Raw genomic sequence first — 20,263 nt, forward strand, 5'->3', positions numbered from 1 at the left:
CGATATGTACTCTCCGTATAAGGATATAGTTTGGAATTGTTCCGGTTATAGATATGTTAATACTTGTGTATTTATTTCCCGATGTGAGCCATGTATGTGGCATCCAAATTAACCCTGAGAACACTTTGATTCAAAAGCTGCTTTATGTGAGAAACATGCCTGGGATCATTTTAATTGCTGGAATTTTTAATTGCTGGCATTTGCTGGAATACCCAATGCCGATAGTGGTGCAAACACTTATGCATATATACATGTAGTATGAATTACTCCTATTTATCGAAAATTGATTTTCAAAAAAAGCGCATTTTGATTTTAATGAACTAGATAACTTCCTTATTCAACAGAGTGAAACATGATCTGGTTGATTTTGGGGCTATGAAGATATACAATAAGTTGGAGATTTTTATAATATTCTTATCATCGGTACACTTATCTTCGACATACGACCTAGGAGTTTGTTTCGAAGGGTGAGTATTTCTCTGAATTACCTTGAACAGTTTGTGAATTTATCATCATTATGAAGATTTTTTCGGTTAAAAAAAGTCATATATTAGCTTATGTGTTTCAAACCTAATGCTAGGCCCCTTTCAAAATTAAATTTTATGCAGAATATTCAACCCTCCTGATCAATATATAGTAGAGTTTATTGTCTTCCAAGTCTTTGTGATTGGTCAAAAGGGGATATCTATTCCCCTAGGCATTTAACCTTCTTCAGGGGTCCGTGTTTTGAGCCCTGTTTACAGATTTTTATCGTTGGTACTTTAGCAATCCAACACGACTCTTTATCTTTGTCCTATTCTGAATCTATCATGTATTCATTCAAATAAGTTTCAGTGAAAAAGAGCTTCTATCTGAAATAAATTACGAGAAAGGGCGATATTGATAAAATTTGCTTACAGTTTTTTTTATTTTTAGAAATCTAAAGTCCTGTTGCCCAGGCTACCATCTAGTTAATGATGCATGTGAAGGTAAGTATTCCAATATTTTGGTCTCTTAAAATAAATTTACATGCACAAAGTAATTGATATAAACCAGTGATTTATATGAGTGTACATCTGTTTAATTCTTATTCTTCAACATTTGGTGAGAAATGTTCTTTAAACTGCTATTCAGTATTTATGGAAGTATGTGTTTGTCAAAATGCAATTGTAAATCCATCAACGCGACATGTGACTCAGTAGTAGGATGTAAAGGTAAAAAGCCTTTCAGAGGAATATCAATCATTCTAATTTAGTTAATATTGAAATTATAAGTATCATCAATTGAAAAGTAACAAAATCCATACACATTAGGGAGGTTTTGTAGATCAGCGTTTAGTTGTATATGTACGTGTACAGTTCAAGTTGTAAAATAACACGAATACGTGGATTTCAATTTTCTTGTTTAGTTTATTACTTGTTCGTGTACTTGTAAATGCTTGGTTAACAATTTTCTTGTTTAGTTTATTACTTGTTCGTGTGCTTGTAAATGCTATAAATGCAAATTAAGGTTCATTTTTGTACAGTTTCAATACAAATTTAGTGCTGCATTTTTCTACATTATGAAAGTGTTATAAGAAATTAAAATTCATTCTTTTGGAATCATGGGAATTTTGAGGTATATGATTTTTCAAAACAGTTTACAAAATATATTCTAAAATTTAAGTGGGCGATGGTTGCAGACACTATTTCCTAAAGAATAATAAGCACAGAAATAAGTTATTCTAGGCTTTTCTGTATTTTACCTAGAAATATACCAATAAATGACTTCATATATCCAAAATGGTCGTATTTCATGCCATATTCTTAAATAATTTTTCATACATACCTACTTAAAGCCAATTTTAAAATATTGTAAAACATATCATTTTCAGGGCACAATAAAAAGCCAAAACTGTACCTTCTTCTTTCATATTTTGGGAAGGTGTATCCACTTCAATTCGTACATGTAATAAACGTCATTATTGAAAGTGAATATATGCTTACATGTACATGTAGATCTTTTAAATAAATTAAAAATAAGTTTAAAAACTTTGATGTGTTAAAACATATGCTGAGAGGTCAACATAAGTGTTTTCATCGCTTGAAAAGCATAAGAATTTACTATAAAGCATAACGTTCTTTATATATCAGAACTTGCATTCAATCCTTGGTATAAGAAAAACTCACACTTTGATCGCGATAAATAAAAAAACAATGAAGAAAATGTAAGCTTCGGATTTGCATTACAGGTACTCGGCGATCTACATGTATGTGGATACGTGTAGAATTTCATCATTAGCAAAATGATAGTGTAATACACATATTTTTCTTGTTACACGCACAAGTACAGTGTACATGTACCTGAACTCCTTGGTTTGCAAAACCTCTCTAATTATTTTTATTAGAGCAAAGTAACATTTTATTACCATGACTTCAATTTTCTCAAATTTTTAATTCTTCTTTTTTTTTTTATTTTTTCAAATTATTCGAAATCATTTATGATAAAAAATGAAAAAAGAAGAAATAATTTTTCCTAATTATTTCTTTTGTTATACTGCTTACTCGAAAAAGACGTTAATGGTAATCTAACAACCTAGCTCTATGATAATCGTGATGACTTTTATTTTTTCAACCGTCAACTTCCCGTGCTTATGTAGCTATTTACCTTCATCACCTATAAACGGAGTTTATATATCTCAGTTGAACGTGATGACTTTTAACTTTTCCATCGTCAACTTCCCTTGCTTATGAAGCTATACACCTTTATCACCTATATACCGGATTTATATACCTCAGTTGAATCGATTCGCAAGAGCATGCTCTACGTATGACCGATTTCTAAAACAAGGTTAATTATTGACAAACAAGTTGATGAAACAAGAATATCAGCAGTCTCATTTAAAGTCATCATTTCGTAAGTTCTATGATCAATATAATGACCTTGTCAGCAAATACAATAACCATTGCATTAAATGCTGACTTACGTTTTTCATATTAATTGTTACGCCATTATTTATACACTGAATTGACGACAGATTTTCCTGTTATTTCCCGATCATAAAAGGAGCACACGGCAGCCGACAGGTGAGACCAGTTGGCAGGAGATGCTCACTCCTGTATGGCATCTGATCCCACCTCTGATGTTTTGGAGGTCCGTGTCGGCTCTACTCCTATTTTGTACTGTTTTAAGGATATTTGATTTTGAATACTGTTCGTTATCTCCATATGTTGCATAACAGTAATGAAACATAAAACATGCTTATTTAACATCATTTTGTTTGCAAATCATAGTCAAAATAAAGTCCCCTAATATTAATTTCTTATTTAACCGTATAAGACTAATTCTAAGAAACTTTAAGCAAAAGTCTTTATTCTGTAGATAAACGCGAATTTTTTCTTTACTTTTGTACAGCTTAAAGTTGAAGAAAGGAAAGAAAAATAAACAATACGCTATTGTTATAGTTTTTACCATAAAAGATGCACATACGAGGGTCATTCAAACAGTTCGTAAAATTTTGTTCTAACTTTTTGATTTAAGGTCATATTATATCCAAAATTGGTACACATATTTTAACAACAAATTCAAATAATTTGATTAAAACAATTGGAATATATCTTCATAATTATGAAAATTATGAATGCAAATATAGGGTGACAGAGCAATGTCAAAGTTAAGTAATTTTCTAATTTTCATTTTATAGTATCTATAGCCATATCTCTAATAAATGGAGCTGAAATGAAATAAAATTTACATGTTTAAATTAAGTCTTCCTGTATTACTTATGATGCCATAAGGTAATGTAATATATCGCTCCGTTTAAAATATATCAGTTTCTAAATACATATAGACTTGATTAAAACGGGCAAAATATAATGATGTTGGAGGACGTCACGGAGCAGCGATAGGCAATAAAATTTTGCTTTGCATTCGAGAAATTTCTTCAACAAACTTATAAATTTCTGTATAAACCAGTAAATGTATGAAACATTAGCTGTGTATCTGTATGAAATGGAAAATACAGTTTTTGAGTGATAGCGAGTTTGAATCGGACGATGGATGGCTTGCAAAGAAACAGGTTATAATTTAAAAATTTAAAAGAGTTATGAACGTCATTAAACGTGATGTGCATGTCGCTGTTGTGGAACTAACAGATTTACGTGGTAAAGAATTAGAAAAGTTAACATAGACAATCTAGTTCAAGCTATTTGCACAGTTGTGTAGCAAACTAGGAAATATTAAGTGTTATGGATACGTTTTTATGAATGGAGAAGATGCTACAAACTGTGTATGAAATAAAAAAAAAGAAGAGTAGTTTTGAGAAACTTTCTCGACGTTGTTTTTGACGTTACAATGATGATTAACCGTGCTCCGTGGTAACAAAACTTGTTGCTTTAAAAATTGGCTAACATGGGTTCTATTTAAGCAAACGGAATGAAACTTCACACTTCGACAAAATAAATGTTTTTATTTACGGAAATGTGCTTATCTATATATTTGTAATATATATATTACATATATGACCATGAGAAAGCGTGTTTAAGTATTTTTTGATTGACCCTCGTATTTACCGATTATTTGAATAGTCTTATTAGAGGGAAAGCTGACACGAATTCCTGAATAAAAAACCCACCTACTTTACGTTGGTGTCTCTGAATAGCATTTCAGGTTAACTGATATTCGGTTTAACTCCATCTTTTGTGTTAATTATACGTCATCAGGGTTTTTGTACATAAAATCAAAATATAGAAATATCTAAGGACAATATAGTTTTAAATGTATTTAAGGTATAAATTTTATAGAACGAGCATTTTTAATCTGTACATTAAACAAAATTCAAATGAACCCACGGCCCAACAGTTGCGACAATATGGGAGAATGGTGGCAAAAATGATTTAATGTAAAGATTTCATCATCGTATTTAAAAACAGAAGAAAGATAAAACACAATTTTGTATTGTTTTGCAATTTGATGATTATATTTTAAATACAACAATTCTTTTAGTATGTCCACCAGGATCGTATGGCAAAAACTGTTCTTTAGAGTGCCCTAATGGGACTTATGGTTCACTTTGCAAAGAAGAATGTACCTGTGAGACAGGATGTGATAAAGTCATTGGATGCATTAAGTCAGGTTTGGAGTCTCATTCTGTAGCATTAAGGTTTTGGCACACGTGATTCAATTTTGAATATATCACTATCAACACATACGGGGTTAAAAAAAACGTAAATTATATATTGTCTTTTATGACAAATGCATGTGCTGTATGCTTGCAGATATGTATCATTAAAAGATTAAAAGATCTGCTTTTGTAGGAGCAGGAAACAACGGCTTGCAATTAGTGAAAAATTCTATTTTAGTCATTGGGGTTATTTTATGTCCCTGTCAAAATTCCGATCTTTCCTCAGTCATTTTAGATTCATTGATTGGTGTATATTGTTTAACGTTCCTCTCACGAATTTTTCACTTATATGGAGATGTCATCGTATGCTGGTGAAGGGCTTCAAATTTTGACCTTTACTCGGCACTATGGGCCATTGAGCAGTGAGGGATCTTTATTGTACCAACGCCTGCCACTGACACGGGGCCTCGGTTTTTAAGGTCTCATCCGAAGGACCCGCAACTTTCACTTCAAAGTGGCGAGCGAATGGCGAAGAAACAGTTTTACCCATTTTTTATCGACTTAGGTCAGTTGCGGCCGAAATTCAACTCACGACCTCCCGATCACAGAGCGAGCACTCTACCGACTGAGCTACCGTGAACGGCCAGTCATTTTAGAAGAGCTTTACTGGTGTTTGTTGGTTATTGGAGAGTCATCAAATTACTTTCAGGAAAATGTTCATTCATACTAGTAAATGTAATTATTACACATGAATTCACTGAAAAACGAATGTTCAATAGTGAATTTTCAATTCTGATTCACATTACAATGAAATACGAGGGTTGTCCCGAAATTCCGTAGAGAAGCATTGATTTCTAGGAACCCGATATCATATATATTTATGAAATTTTATACAATTATATGAATGTGCTGGATGTTTGGTTAGTTCTCAATATTTTTTCTAAAAAATGTACAATACCATGTTCTTGATTATTCTGGATTTAAATTAGATTTTATTTGCATTGTCCTTGCACCGTATTTGTAATTCTTAAAATGCAGCTCATAAATATTCTCTTTTGCATGTTATGGGTACACGGTTTTAAATGGGCCTAGTGGATGGCGCACATGTAACAAAATATTTGAATTTATGAACACGTCATTTCAAGCAGCGTTTACGTCTCCCGTGTCGCACATTTTCCTTAAACAGAGAAAGAGAGAGAGAGAGAGAGAGAGATGGGGCAGTTTCCGGGCCTTTAGTTTGACACACAGATATATTGAAGGCGTAATATCAATAATTATATTGCTTCCTGTCAGTTTGTCTCCATATAACCCATACCCTATTATTATCGCATAGTGTTATAAGGATTTATATAGCGTAAGCATACTATGCCGAAATAGTGTACAGCTTCTATTTCTGAAGAAAATCCGACAACGCCTAAGCCGGGGATCGAACTCACGACCCCAAGATTGTCAGTCCGACGCCCTACCAATTACGCCACAGACGCCGCTTTTATTATAACTGTAATATAATATTATTCGGCTCGTGCACCATTTGTCAAAACTTAACTACTATTTAGGCTTATGAATGCAAAACACAACACTATTATATAACGGATACTTCCATTCATATGTCGACTCTATGTATCAAGGTAATTTTGAAATTTTAAAATAAAATAAATCACAAGTTTGCAGCTTGTGTCTCTTACTTGGATTTTTTTTTAGAAAGAGATGCCAATGCTATGGGAACCAAACAACAAAGCATATAGATTTATGAACGTAATGTCTTTAGCTTTGTTTTCTTTTCTAGGATTTTTATGTATATACCTTATATACCTACATAAAGGGTTTACCTTTTCCGGTCAATTCGAAACGCAAGAGCATGCTATTTCTACGAGCAATGATTGGTGATGAAAAAATAATATGCAGTATGTCTTCATTTCGCAAGTTCGCAAGTTCAATTGTCGTTACAACGATCTTGTAAGGAAATAAAACTTTTATTTAGCCAAATGCTGGCTGATATTTTTTTCATGCTAATTGTTACTTTACTATTTACATTCCTAATTATCGCAGGATGTCGTATTGTTCCCAATAATGACAATTTACTTTCAAGTTGTTCGGTACTTATCCATTAATGATAAGAAAAAAAGTATAGCGAAACAAAACTAGAAGACTTGTCGGTCAGTATTAAACAACGTCACTTTTGTGAGTTAATAAAGGACATGTACTTTTAGAAATATTCCCTTGGAGAATAATTAGAAGGATTAAACAAATGTCTTTTCTCAGATTTCCAGTTTTTGTATTTTTTTTTTCATCTAAAATAAAACAGGGAGGATTGTTACAAAAAGGAAATTAAGATAATGTTATAATACAACGAATTATTTGAAATTATTGTCTAAATTGTACGTTATTCTCCTTTTATTCTTATCATAACAAGGAACAAATAGTGAGTGGGACCGATCAGCTGGGGATACTTACACCTCTATGGCACCTGATCCCAACTCAGATGTCTTGCTCTGCTCTAGATTCTGATTATTTGAATGAGCATTTAAGCATGAAGGATACAGTCTTGAAATTTAAAGCAGCAAACGGTTTCCTTGACTTAATTGGCTACGTCACTAGTAAGTCTTGACGTTAGAAATTGAAGGTTATTCAACATTTCAAGTAAAGGTTTGTTCAGAGAGTTCAGCCTGTGTCTTCTCATGCAATGTATTATACAAAGTATGATGAAAATGAATCTCGGGCAAGATAGTGCTAAATGAAAATTTGTCCCATCGTTCCCGCTTTACTATAGTTGTAAATGTTCAGAAGTCCATGGTGAAGAATAAGTGAATTTTGAACATCATTTTAGCAGATTTCAAAAACGATGTAAATTATTAATTATATAGATTTATTAAAAATCTTGAATTTAAAAAAAGATATAATTACAAGTATAGGATACAAGTATAATAAATGTACGAAGGTAGTTCAGAAAACTCATGGACCATGGCAATCTTCTTAATTCTGTCTTCAAAAATTCCAAATGAGCGCAGTACTTCGTATTCAGTTAAAATATTTATTTTGTTGATGTGTAAAATTTCATTTCATATGATATATAAAAAATGATATTATTTTTTTTAATCAACTTGTTTAGTTAATTAGCACGGAGCAACTCGACAACATCGTAATGTGAAAAGCAGCGTCACGACGTTCTCAAAATACTCTCTGTTCAATTCATAGAGTATTGCACAATAATATACCAGTGCACTTATTAAAACAATTTCTTTGTCACTTGAAATGTATTCTGCTAACTATCGTTTAATAATATACTTTTTTGTATGTGTAATACTTCCTTCAGGACACAACTGTGCTTTCACAAGATAACAACTGAGAAGCACAAAACTCTCATCATGACCATAATAAATTTTAAAAGTTTTTGAAAAAGATCTTAACAGATTCCTCACAGATCGTCCTCATCTGACATAGAGTCTATCATTCAAGTACCTCATTGTCCATTTACACAAACATAATGGTTCGTTTTTGACATGTTGTCCCCTTTCTCGAGCATTTTCAGAGCTATTTCTTTTTTAAAAGTTTTCCAGAGTATAACACAAAATGGCATCGTTAACAACTCCTTGACATTCTATGACATCATCTTTTTTACATTTTATGAGAACTGTCTAATATCTATATTTAAATTAATTTCTTTTTAACAAAGCTAATTATTACGTCATATTTTCGAATGTGAAACAATGACACATTCCTGTATTTGAAAATATAGAATTTTTCTTTTTTGTATCATTTATCAGAGGATATGTTTACAAACACTATTCACTGTATTGATAGTAAATTATGAAAAACATTGACCTGCACTGCAATCCGCTTTTCGCAGTTTTAAACTGTAAATAAGTTTGAAATAAAGCAAGATATTAAAATATTTTTTTTATGCCATTTGAATTTTTAGTTGAAACATTTCTATCACAGTTGGACATAGTATGATGTTTTGGTTAAACAGGTATGACAGTATTCCACGAAATTTTCGAACATACCTCGAACATGAAAAAAGATTTGGATATTTCATCACGAGAAAATTGACGTGTAATATGAATTTTAACATGAATCACATAATCATCGAAAAAATATATTAAAAGATTTTAAAATATACATCATATTTTTATTGAATGCATCACATCAAGTTTATTAATTATGTATCAATTTAGATTTTGAATATACATCACAAGATATAGAACTAACAAGATTTTGAACATGCATAAATATATTGAAGATAGCCATTGCTCAAAATATTACCGAACATATTCCAAAACAGCACTGAATATTCATCACAACATGTTGAACATTCATTCAATCAAAAGATTGTTGTATATAGCAACACATAACACACAAAATATTTTACTTGAAAGTAATAAAATATGGCATAAAATTCGACACAAACGGGATGGTGTAGAGTTATTGTACCAGATATGTTTATAAAACAGTTGAAATTGTTTTGCAATGTCCAACTTTCCCAATAAAAGTACATGTAGTTAGCAAATTATCCTGTTCGAATATATGCATATAAAAGCTAAAAGTACAAGTATTTTTGTATATAAAATAAATGCCGCTTTATATATTTCCTTACCATGGATTCCGAAACTTCATAAGAATCCTCACAAACAAAGATACATTGCAGGTTCCAGTAAATGTTCAACCAAGCCTCTTTCGTTACTCCTCACTAAGATACTGACAGTGGTGAAGGAAAAACTTCAAGAGTACTGTGCAACTACATGTATATTCAAGAAGTGGTGTGAATCAGATGTGGATACTTAAAAAATTCTAAAGAACTTTTAGACGATTTGAAATCACAAGGCTTTACAAAAATCAACAGTTTAAAAATTTATGACTTTTCAACTTTATACACAACAATTCCCCACGACAAATTAAAACCCAGGCCTTTTGATATCATTGACAGCTGCTTCTTCAATAAAAATGGAACTCGTAAATTTACTTACCTCGTCACTGGTCATTTGCAAAATTATTTTGTTAAAACAGATTCTGATTGCACACATAAGTACTCTGAAGCTGACATCAAGAAGATTCTTGAGTTTCTGATTGACAATATCTATGTGGTTTTTGGAGACCATGTATTCCAACAATCTATTGGAATTCCCATGGGTACAAATTGCGCTCCGTTATTAGCAGACTTATTTTTATATTCATATCAAGCAGAATTTATGCAAAATCTTATGCGTGAAAAGAAGAAAACACTTGCTGTGGCCTTCAACTCGACATTTAGATATATCGACAACGTATTGTCAATTAATAATGATAATTTCCATTCCTACGTCGATACGATATATTCCGGTGAGCTTGAGATAGAAGATACCACAGAGTCCGACACTTCTGCTTCATATTTGGATATTTTACTTGAAAAAGACACTAATGGTAATCTAACAACCAAGCTATATGATAAACGTAATGACTTTAACTTTTCTATAGTCAACTTCCTTTACTTATGCAGCAATATACCTTCATCACCTGCATACGAAGTATATATATCTCAGTTGATTCGATACGCAAGAGCATTCTCTACGTATGAACAATTTCTTAAACGAGGTAAATTATTGACAAGTAAGTTGATGAAACAAGAATATCAGCAGTCTCGTTTAAGGTCATCATTTCGTACGTTCTATGGTCGATACAATGACCTTGTCAGCAAATACAATTTATCATTGAGTCAAATGCTGACTGACGTTTTTCATACCAATTGTTAGTCCATTATTTATACACTGAATTGACGACGGATTTTTTCCGTTATTTCCTGATCATGACAACGAGCACACGGCGGGTGTGACCGGTCGGCAGGGGATTCTCACTCCTGTATGGCACCTGATCCCACCTCTGATGTTTCGGAGGTCCGTGTTTGCTCTGCTCTGATTTTGTATATTGTTTGATGGACTTTGAGATTGAATACTGTTCGTTATCTCCATATCCTTCTGACAAAACATTGTCTTGATATGAATAACCTTTGAAGGAGATCTATAGAAATGAGGGATTTTGACCATGCGTCTCTTTAACCTTGAATTCGACGCAATGGCAAATGTCACATATTTTGAAATCATCTGGTTGTAAATATTGGCGAAATGAATTTTTAATCATTCATTTTTTTACGTCCAATTTTACAATGTGGCATAATTTTATCGTTTTTATGTTAAAAACCCCACTAATAACTAACAATGTGTTAAAATTGTAGAGTTTTGCCAATTCAGACCTTACGTCTGTATTCGATACATTTCATTTTTACTTATTTGGACGCGCATATGTTATAAATTCTCATTTGTTGCATAAAACTACTCATAGTAGGAAAACTTTTGAATTTGGCAAAGTTCTTTGAAAATAGAATAAATTAAAAGATAATGTGGTTCTGACTGACTTATACAAAATATACATGTAAAACATTCTAAATATATGCAAGTTCAGATGTTGTTTCCAAGCAAATGAGACGCGTGTAATATCAATAAAAACAGTTCTATTATAATAATTACGCCAGAACAAAATTATAAAATAGAGTCAATGTACTCATAAAACCTACAAGAAAAATAATGAATCATACTTTGTCAAAGGCTCTGCCAACATCTCTCCATGTAACTTCATTTTTGCAGAAACATTTTGCAATACATCTGTAACACGAAATTAAGCGCACTGGTTTTGATGACTTATCATAAATTCGAAGGCTTGTGATGACAAGCACTGTTGAAACTGCACCAGTTGAAATGTAACTTACCAAGATGTAAAAAAAGAATTGATATGCTCGGCTCTGAAGCTTCCGGCAATTCATTCTGTATTATTGTCATGTAAACAACCATTGATAACATTACCGTAGTCGAAAATCCAACCCTATCACCCTACTCCGGAGGCAAAAGGAAAACAAAACCCATCAAAAATGCGAGAGAGAAAATTGGAATGAATAGACTAGCAATATAATATGCCGTTCTTCGTTTTAGAATCAATCCTATTCTCACACCAGTGTCAAAGTCAAAGTCAATTGTGCTGTTCATAATTTCCCACAGCCCATTTTCTTTGTATTCGTGAAAATACACCTCCAAATTTTCTCTCACAATCCAAAGATTCGCAATATAAAAATGCCAGAGCATGAAGTCAAGAGTGCAGAACTGTATATGAAATGGATACTTTGTGATATCAGCATCACAAATAACTCCAGATGATTGTATCGTTCTCCAATGACAGTTACCTTTAAAGTACACTGAAACATGTGAAAACTCATTCCCTAACCCCACTACATTGTACGTCATTGTAGGGGTTCGTATTCAACAGGTTTGGTAACCAGAGTTTGTTCTGGGGGAACGTTGTACCCGTTATTCCACTGTAATTGCTTGGATTCCATGTAAGCCGATCATCTATCCACTGTAATTGAAAACCGCCGTTTACTGTGAATTTCCCGGTATGTTCCTATAATTCTTTGATATAGTGCAGAATAATTCTTAATCTGTAAATGTACACTGGTTGATCGCTGTCCATTCCCGGTCTTCAGTCCTTGTTGTATTCCGCCAACAATGATGTATGTAGATTCTGTTCTTACTTTAAAGAATACGATTTAACATTGTCTACTCTAAAAATTCCAATCAAATGAAGGAGGAAAAATGCAAAGCGCTTCATTCTTGTGTACAATATTTTTCTTTGTAAGTTTATAAGTCAATAAAAATGTCGAGGATTTTATTGAATCCCTGCTTAGAAATGTTTATTCAATTCTGTTCAACGCTTAAAGTGAAATAAAAGTGAAATATATATAGTTGGCGTTATCTATCTTGAACATCAGAGACCTTCCGAGATTATGGTCCCAAAATCAGTATTTATGCTTGAAATCTAAGAAATTGCATACTCAAATTATTATGAAACTGACACTTCTAGATTTGTATTTGCTCATGGTCACCTTTAATATTTTATAAAGAGGATAGAAAACAATCTATTTGATTAAAAAGCTGTCCCAAGAGACCCGCCTTCGAGTGTTCATCATGTGATAATCAATACTGAAGCAACTTAAATATTAGCGAACTACTTGATTGAACATTTGTAAAGGATCAACTAGACAGTTAAATATTGCTTCAAGTCAAAAAACGGTTTAGATGAAATCTATTAGGCCTATCATATTTTATGTCGTTCTGACACATACAATACCCCCAAATGCTCTTGATACATGTATGTCCTAGTGACCTAAGTTAAATCTCACAGCAGTGCTTACAAATTAAAAAAATGATAAATTCGAACTTTTTTTTTCACATTATAAGTATGTCAAATGTTCCATATACCTAATAACAAAAGTTTTTTCTTTGCAATGGAAAAATAATTCTTCAACATCAGTTGCATTTCCAGGCATTTTCTTTAAAAAAATAAAGCAATTTCTCAAAAGGTACTTAAACACCCTCCCCTCCCCCCCTGCAAAATCACCACTACAAATGTTATTGTGATTAAACTAAAGATACGTATTGTAGGTTGATCCGTTCAAAGTTATAGGGTAGAACCGGTTTTATAAATACAAGTGGCAGTAAACAGGAAATTGCTATAATCTGTTTCTTTTGAAAACATGTCCTGTGAAAAATGTGTTTCCAGAACTTTCTGAAAGCCTTTCATACAGGGGGTAAAATAACAATACCCGGTATAACTTTTCATATTTTACGGTGAATAGTAAAGCTCACTAGCGACCGATACGCTGGTTAAAAAATATGTAATATTATCTACACTGGTTAATAAAACGTGTAATATTATCTAAACTGACAAAGTTTTGTTTGCCTTATACCCTAAAACCTTGAAAATAAGCCGCGGCTTAGTTTTTAGTTTTGCGAAGAAAGTGGGGTCTTATTTTCAAAACCGGCTTATTTTCAAATTGCAGCTTATTATCAATACATAAAACTGGTAAGAGACAAGAGCATAATCATAGTTTATTTTCAATATAATCAGTGAATAAAGTGTAATCGATATATATCAAAAACTACCTGTTTTTTTTAAATAAAAAAATCTTGAATGTCTTGGATTGTTTAAGATAAAATAAAATACATGTAATTACAATAATTCCAAATTATCTTGCTCGTAGAAAAAAGAGTCATTCTAGTTTGTTTGAAATCTTTCTTAAATTTGTCATAACCGTTTTTTTTTCCAAAACTGACTTAATTTCGAGTAATTTTCAATGCAAGAAATAGATGGCTTATTTTCAAAACCGGCTTATTATCAAAGCTGTCTTATTTTCAAGGTTTTAGAATATGTTAATTGTTATAAATGCGCACAGAGGATCTAACCACGAGCAACTGACCAATCGTTGAATGAATAGCAACGTTTACGCCAAATACTTTTACTTCGAACACGTGGTTCAGGCTAATCTCTGATATGTCAATAGAGTGTAAAATTAAGTGTTCTTATGAACAAAATACAAATGTTAGAAACTATAAAAGATGTCACGGTCGTTTTTAATTTGCTGTTAACTAGAAAAAATATATATATAATAATATGTAGTTTGTGTAAAGTTCAGGGCACAAACGCTTCAAGGATAAGGAAAACGATCAGCATCTCTAGATCTAATGCCTTTAAATGGACAAAACTTGTTTACATAACTATATTCGTAATCAGGAGTTTTGACCAGGGAATCCACCAGACAATTGTATTCACCGATAGTACAACAAAGGAATTAAAACACACGCAAATCCCTTTAATTTGGAGTATGACTTTAAAGGCCGGTATACACGGTAAGATTTGTATTATAAGATTTGTATTATAATACAAAATCTTACTGTGTATACACTCTTAATACAGTGTATTATAAGATTTTTCGAATCTTATAAAACTGTATTAAGAATAGAGCAATGCTCTATTTCTTAATACAAGTCTTAAATTACCTATAACTTTCAACCAATGAAATGTAATGACTCTAGGGGTCATCCTTTTTTTATCATTACTAAAAAGTACATGGTAAATAATCATGGTTGACTTTACAAGTAAAGACATCGAAAAACTCGTGGCTTAATGGGAAGGAGAAAATGACTTGTGGAATATATCAAGCAGTGCATTGTACGATGAGAGACACTGCTATCAGAGCCTCTTCCTCTATTGTTATTACTTTGACAGAGGGAGAATTATGGCTGGGAAAACACGTTGGAATACGTAGTTTATTTACAATCTTATAAGATATTTATTAGCGTGAGTACAGGAAAGTATTATGATACAAAAGTATTATAATACTTGAATTATACTACAAATCTCATCGTGTATACCGGCCTTAAGAAACCTAGACTTCCACTGTTTATTAAAGGTAGGATTCTAATCGTATTTCTTGTATTTAAAAATTAATGAACCTTTTACAGAACCAAGGAGACATTATCATTAAGTGATGGTATCAGTGAGATTAAATTTGGACGTTTTATATTAGAGTTAAAATCAGGTCAAAGTCATTACCTTTTTCCCTTGACATTAATAATAAAAAAAAATTACTGTTGCCATTCGTGCAATCTCTATTTGCATCTCAAAAGATTATTTTTTTTCTTTTGCTTAAAAAGATACTACCATATAGGGCCTACAAGATGATATTACTAAATTGTCACAAATAATTCAACTAAAATGAATATTTGCTAATTCGAATATTCTCTACTTTAAAAAAAAATATAGGATGTATTAGTTATTCTTCTTGGCTTTCTATATTTGATTTTTTCTTATTTTCACACATGGTAAAGCTGTCACATACGAGGGTTGTCCAAAAAGTTCGTGGACAATGACGTTTTTGTCAAAATAAATGGTTCAATATACATCTATTGTATATCTAAATATTTCTTGTGAAAAGTAATCACTTGGATTCCAGATACATGTAAGTCTATCATCTTTCCACTCAATTTGAAAACCGGCATTTACTGTGAATTTTCCGGTATGTTCCTGGAAATCTTTGATATATAACACAGAGTAAATTTTAGTCCCTTAATGTACACTGGTTGATCTCTGTCCATTCCTGGTCTTAAATCCTTGTTGTATTCCGTGAGCAACGATGTACGTAGATTTTGTTCTTCTTTTAAAGAGAATGATTTGACATTTTTCACTCTAAAAAATCCAATCGAATAAAAGAGAAAAAATGCAAAGTATTTCATTTTTGTATAAATTATCTAAATACAATGTATCTACAAAATTATCTACTATTTTAAAAGATCTCTTTGAATTTTCATTAAATTCGGTTCTTACATGCACACGATAAATGAAATCAAAGTGACATATAGTAGGTGATACTAATCTTTAATATCAGAGCACCTCCGAGACTATGTGTCCCAAAATTACAATTAACCATTGCAATTTTCCAGAAAATTGCAAACTCATATTATTATAAAACTGAAAATTCCAATAGAGACATATCAATATTTTATTAAGAGTGCTATCAACAAACCATTTGATTAAAGAGCTGTCCTACAAGACGCTATCTCAAGTGTTCGCCACGTGATAATCAATACTTTAAGCAATTGAAATATATCTGAACTTTGGGGACGATCTATTAAACTGTTAAATACAATACCAGTAATTGCTTCAAGTCAAATGACGGTAATTTAGATAAACTTGTCATACACCATGTTGTTCTGACATACACTACCCCTAGACGTCCCTGATTTGTCTCCGTTATCTTGTTCAATTTTCATCAGCAATGCCAAATAATCAGGGGAAAAAAATAAAAGAAATGAGCTTCTCTTTTTCTCTGTAAGTATTTATGTCAAACGTTCCATGTATATGTACATAATCACGAACGATTTATCTTAAGGGACAAAATGGTCTGCATAATTAGTTGATTTGCTTTATTTGAACAAAAAAGAATGATTTCTCAAAAGGTACCTTAAGCAAACAAGCGAACAAATTTCCGCCTGCAGAATGGACAACTAAATGTATTTTGCATACAGCTTGGTGCCGACAATATTTTGTCTCTCTTTCGCCAAAAGCTTGATTTATAGAGAATGTCACAGCAAACAGACACAAAAATATAAAGCAATATTGTAAATTAAATATACATTTAATATTTCAATATTGTAAGTGTTTTATTGAATTAAAAACGTGTACATGTCCTTAGTTTTTAAGAAATGTCAATTGTTATAAAGAAAACATTCAATCATGAAAACGGAGAGTTTTTTCAATCAATGCGGATAATTCGAAACGTAGATAATGATAGTGATTTAGCGCTCTTTGATATGCATATGCCACTTTAGTGATAAATATTTGACAGCTTGCTACATAACGTAAGAATAATATTTTGATTTATAAAAACACTTTTTTTCCATGCTGTATTCCTATTTTACACTACACAGGAAACAAATTATTTTTCAATACTTTTTGACAATATGCATACATGTAAATGCGTATTTTTAAAATATAATATAATCTGTAAATCAAATCAAGGAAAATGCAACATATGGCAAAATCGGATAACTTCCTTTTAAAAAGGAATTATCTAAAGCTCGAATTTATAAAAAAAATTGTTTTAAATAATGTGATGCTGTTCTCGAAATACACTTATTTTGTACGTCCCTTATTTTGACTTGTTATTTATACAATTCATGAGATTTGTCGTGTTCGTTATCTTTCTTTTTGTTGTCTTTTTTAAAAATTCAGTATTGTAAAATCCATCAGTTAAAAGTTTGCTTTTGATTTTTTTTTTTTTTTTTTTTTTTGCAAATTATGGTATTTTACAAGAATGGTTTCTGAATAGTTAATGTCTTAACATATATGTACATCATTTAGTATTTCTTTCTATCAGTTTTGCTGTACTAGTAATCATTTTCAAAAATTATTTTTTCTTCAAATTATTGTTTAGAGATGTAATTCAACTTAAAATTAATTGTCATTTATTACAAAGGAAATTAGATTCCACACTATCTGGTGTTAAATGTACATTGAAGTACTGTAGATTCAATAATATACATAAACTAACGTCCGAAAATAGTATTTCCAGTTTAAAGCGGCCAAGAAACTTCAAGAGTTCTAAGCAGCATTACATTTATGAATTGAACTGATGTACATCAGATTTGGATACTTAAAAATTTCAAGGAACTTGAAATTTGGATAATTTGAAACAACAAAAGTTTACGTAAATAAATAACATAAAGATTTTTGACTTTTCAACTTAAAATACAACCATCCCCTATAACTACGATTAATATCCAGACTTTCCATTTATTCATTTTATTTACGATGAACGAATTTCTGAACGAAATATCTCTAAAAAATTTTGGAGGCCAGGTCTTCCAGCAATCTATTGATTTTCCAGTGGCACTAATTGGTTCTTGTTATAAGCAAATCTAGAACTGTTTTGTATTTATTTGAAGCAGAAGTTGTCCAAAAGCTTATTCGTGAAAAGAAAAATACACCTGCTGTGATCTTCAACTCGACATTTAGATATATCGACTGCGTATTGGCTATTCACAATGATTTTTCATTCTTACGTGTCCCGTGGGGATCCGGGTTAGAATAGGTCCTCAGTACCCCCTTGCTTGTCGTAAAAGGCGACTAAATGGGGCGGTCCTTCGGATGAGAGCGTATAAACCGAGGCCCCGTGTCACAACAGGTGTGGCACGATAAAGATCCCTCCCTGCTCAAAGGCCCTGAGTGCCGAGCATAGGCCCTAATTTGCAGCCCTTCACCGGCAATGGTGACGTCTCCATATCAGTGAAATATTCTGGAGAGGGACGTTAAACAGTATACAATCAATCAATCAATCATTCTTACGTTGATACGATATACCCCGCTGAGCTTGAATACCACAGAGATTGATTGGTTGATTGTATACTGTTTAACGTCCCTCTCCAGAATATTTCACTGATATGGAGACTTCACCATTGCCGGTGAAGGGCTGCAAGTTTTGGCCTATGCTCGGCACTTACGGCCTTTGAGCAGGGAGGGATCTTTATCGTGCCACATCTGCTGTGACACGGGGCCTCGCTTTATATTGTCTCATCCGAAGGACTGCCCCATTCAGTCGCCTTTTACGACAAGCAAGAGGGTACTGAGGACCTATTCTAACCCGGATCCCCACGGGAAGAATACCACAGAGTCTTACCCATCTGATTCATATTTGGATAGTTTACTTGAATAATAGTAAGACTACCAAGTTTTTTTTTAAACCTAATGTCTTTTCAATCGTCTTCTTACCTTACATGTACTTATGCAGCAATATGTAATTATCATTTTCACAATGGGTATTTATCCCCAACTTGATTCAATATGCAAGACAAACTGATGAAACAAGAATATCAGCAGTCTCGTTCTCAGGAATTATTTGTTAAGTTCTACATGGTCGATACGGAGAAGCTGTCGGCAAATATAAAAAGGGTATCTATAATGTATGATTTGATATTGACTTTATCCAACTCGTTGAAATATTTGGTGTATATATTCGCTCGGCAAGCCTTGCAAATATATACACAATTTCAACAAGTTAGATAAAGCCGATATCAAATCACACACTTATAGATAATTTATTTATCTCAAACGACTTTCGTTGTAAAAATTTTTGAGACTCTCCCAATGAACGTACATACATCGAATAGTAATTCAAATTGATGATGTATAACTTGATGACGTAGCTCTGTTGATGTCGACATGCCGCTAAAGAAAGTACATAGTGTTCGAAATTAAGAAAGTTTGCTATCTGTGTCTTTGAAAACATCAAATGACAATTGTTGGAGCTTTCCATCAAGCGTATTTGAACTTCTGACTAAAAGTTGTAAGGACCAGGGGGTCGTGAAAATCAACTCTTTTTCCGGTGGCAGTACAAAATGTGCTAGGCAAGGCTACTTGTAGATTCATTGTTGATCCGTTGTAAGTTATACATATATTACTTGGTAGGCATACGTAGTATAATCTAAGGAGGCATTGTTGAAGATGTTAAAGGGATCTTAAAACAACAAACAACAACTTGACTGCTAGGCTTCTCTTTCCTCAAAAATTATTTAAAGGAAGAGGGGTGGTAAACATTCGTCTTCCAGTAGCAAATACAGGTACCTTGATAAAATAGGACACGTCTTTGACATATGCGAGTCTTGCTTTGAACGACCTTATTGCTGTTTATCATTCATTTCATAAGATATGTAAAGTTAGCTACTAGTAACTGGCTACTAGTAGCTGGCTACGACAAGTGGGTAAAGTTGGCTACTAGTAGCTGGCTACGAGAAGTACGTAAAGTTAGCTACTAGTAACTGGCTACTA

At 32.4% G+C, this 20,263-nt stretch overlaps 1 protein-coding gene and 1 long non-coding RNA gene across 2 annotated transcripts in view; both read left to right on the forward strand.

Moving 5' to 3' along the window:
- Window positions 1–20,263, forward strand: part of LOC134253879 (uncharacterized) — a 45,685-nt gene that overhangs the window by 14,827 nt on the left and 10,595 nt on the right. The window lies entirely within an intron of this gene.
- LOC134253881 (cell death abnormality protein 1-like) lies at window positions 299–5,275 on the forward strand. The gene is made up of 3 exons (XM_062736464.1): window positions 299–467; window positions 916–968; window positions 4,963–5,275. Exons 1-3 carry the CDS (start codon window positions 376–378, stop codon window positions 5,133–5,135), a joined length of 318 nt encoding a protein of 105 aa, XP_062592448.1. The 5' UTR covers window positions 299–375; the 3' UTR covers window positions 5,136–5,275.

The sequence above is a fragment of the Saccostrea cucullata genome, unplaced genomic scaffold, assembly GCF_032062105.1.
Source record: "Saccostrea cucullata isolate Sc308-1 unplaced genomic scaffold, CSIRO_AGI_Scuc_v1 ctg5237, whole genome shotgun sequence".
NCBI lineage: Eukaryota > Metazoa > Mollusca > Bivalvia > Ostreida > Ostreidae > Saccostrea > Saccostrea cuccullata.

Bases quoted from the DNA above. Each gene is read 5' to 3' on its own strand.
- LOC134253881 (XM_062736464.1), top strand. From the start codon at position 376: ATGAAGATATACAATAAGTTGGAGATTTTTATAATATTCTTATCATCG. The intron at 468-915 runs GTGAGTATTTCT...TTTTATTTTTAG, and splicing joins CTAGGAGTTTGTTTCGAAGG to AAATCTAAAGTCCTGTTGCC. The intron at 969-4,962 runs GTAAGTATTCCA...CAATTCTTTTAG, and splicing joins AGTTAATGATGCATGTGAAG to TATGTCCACCAGGATCGTAT.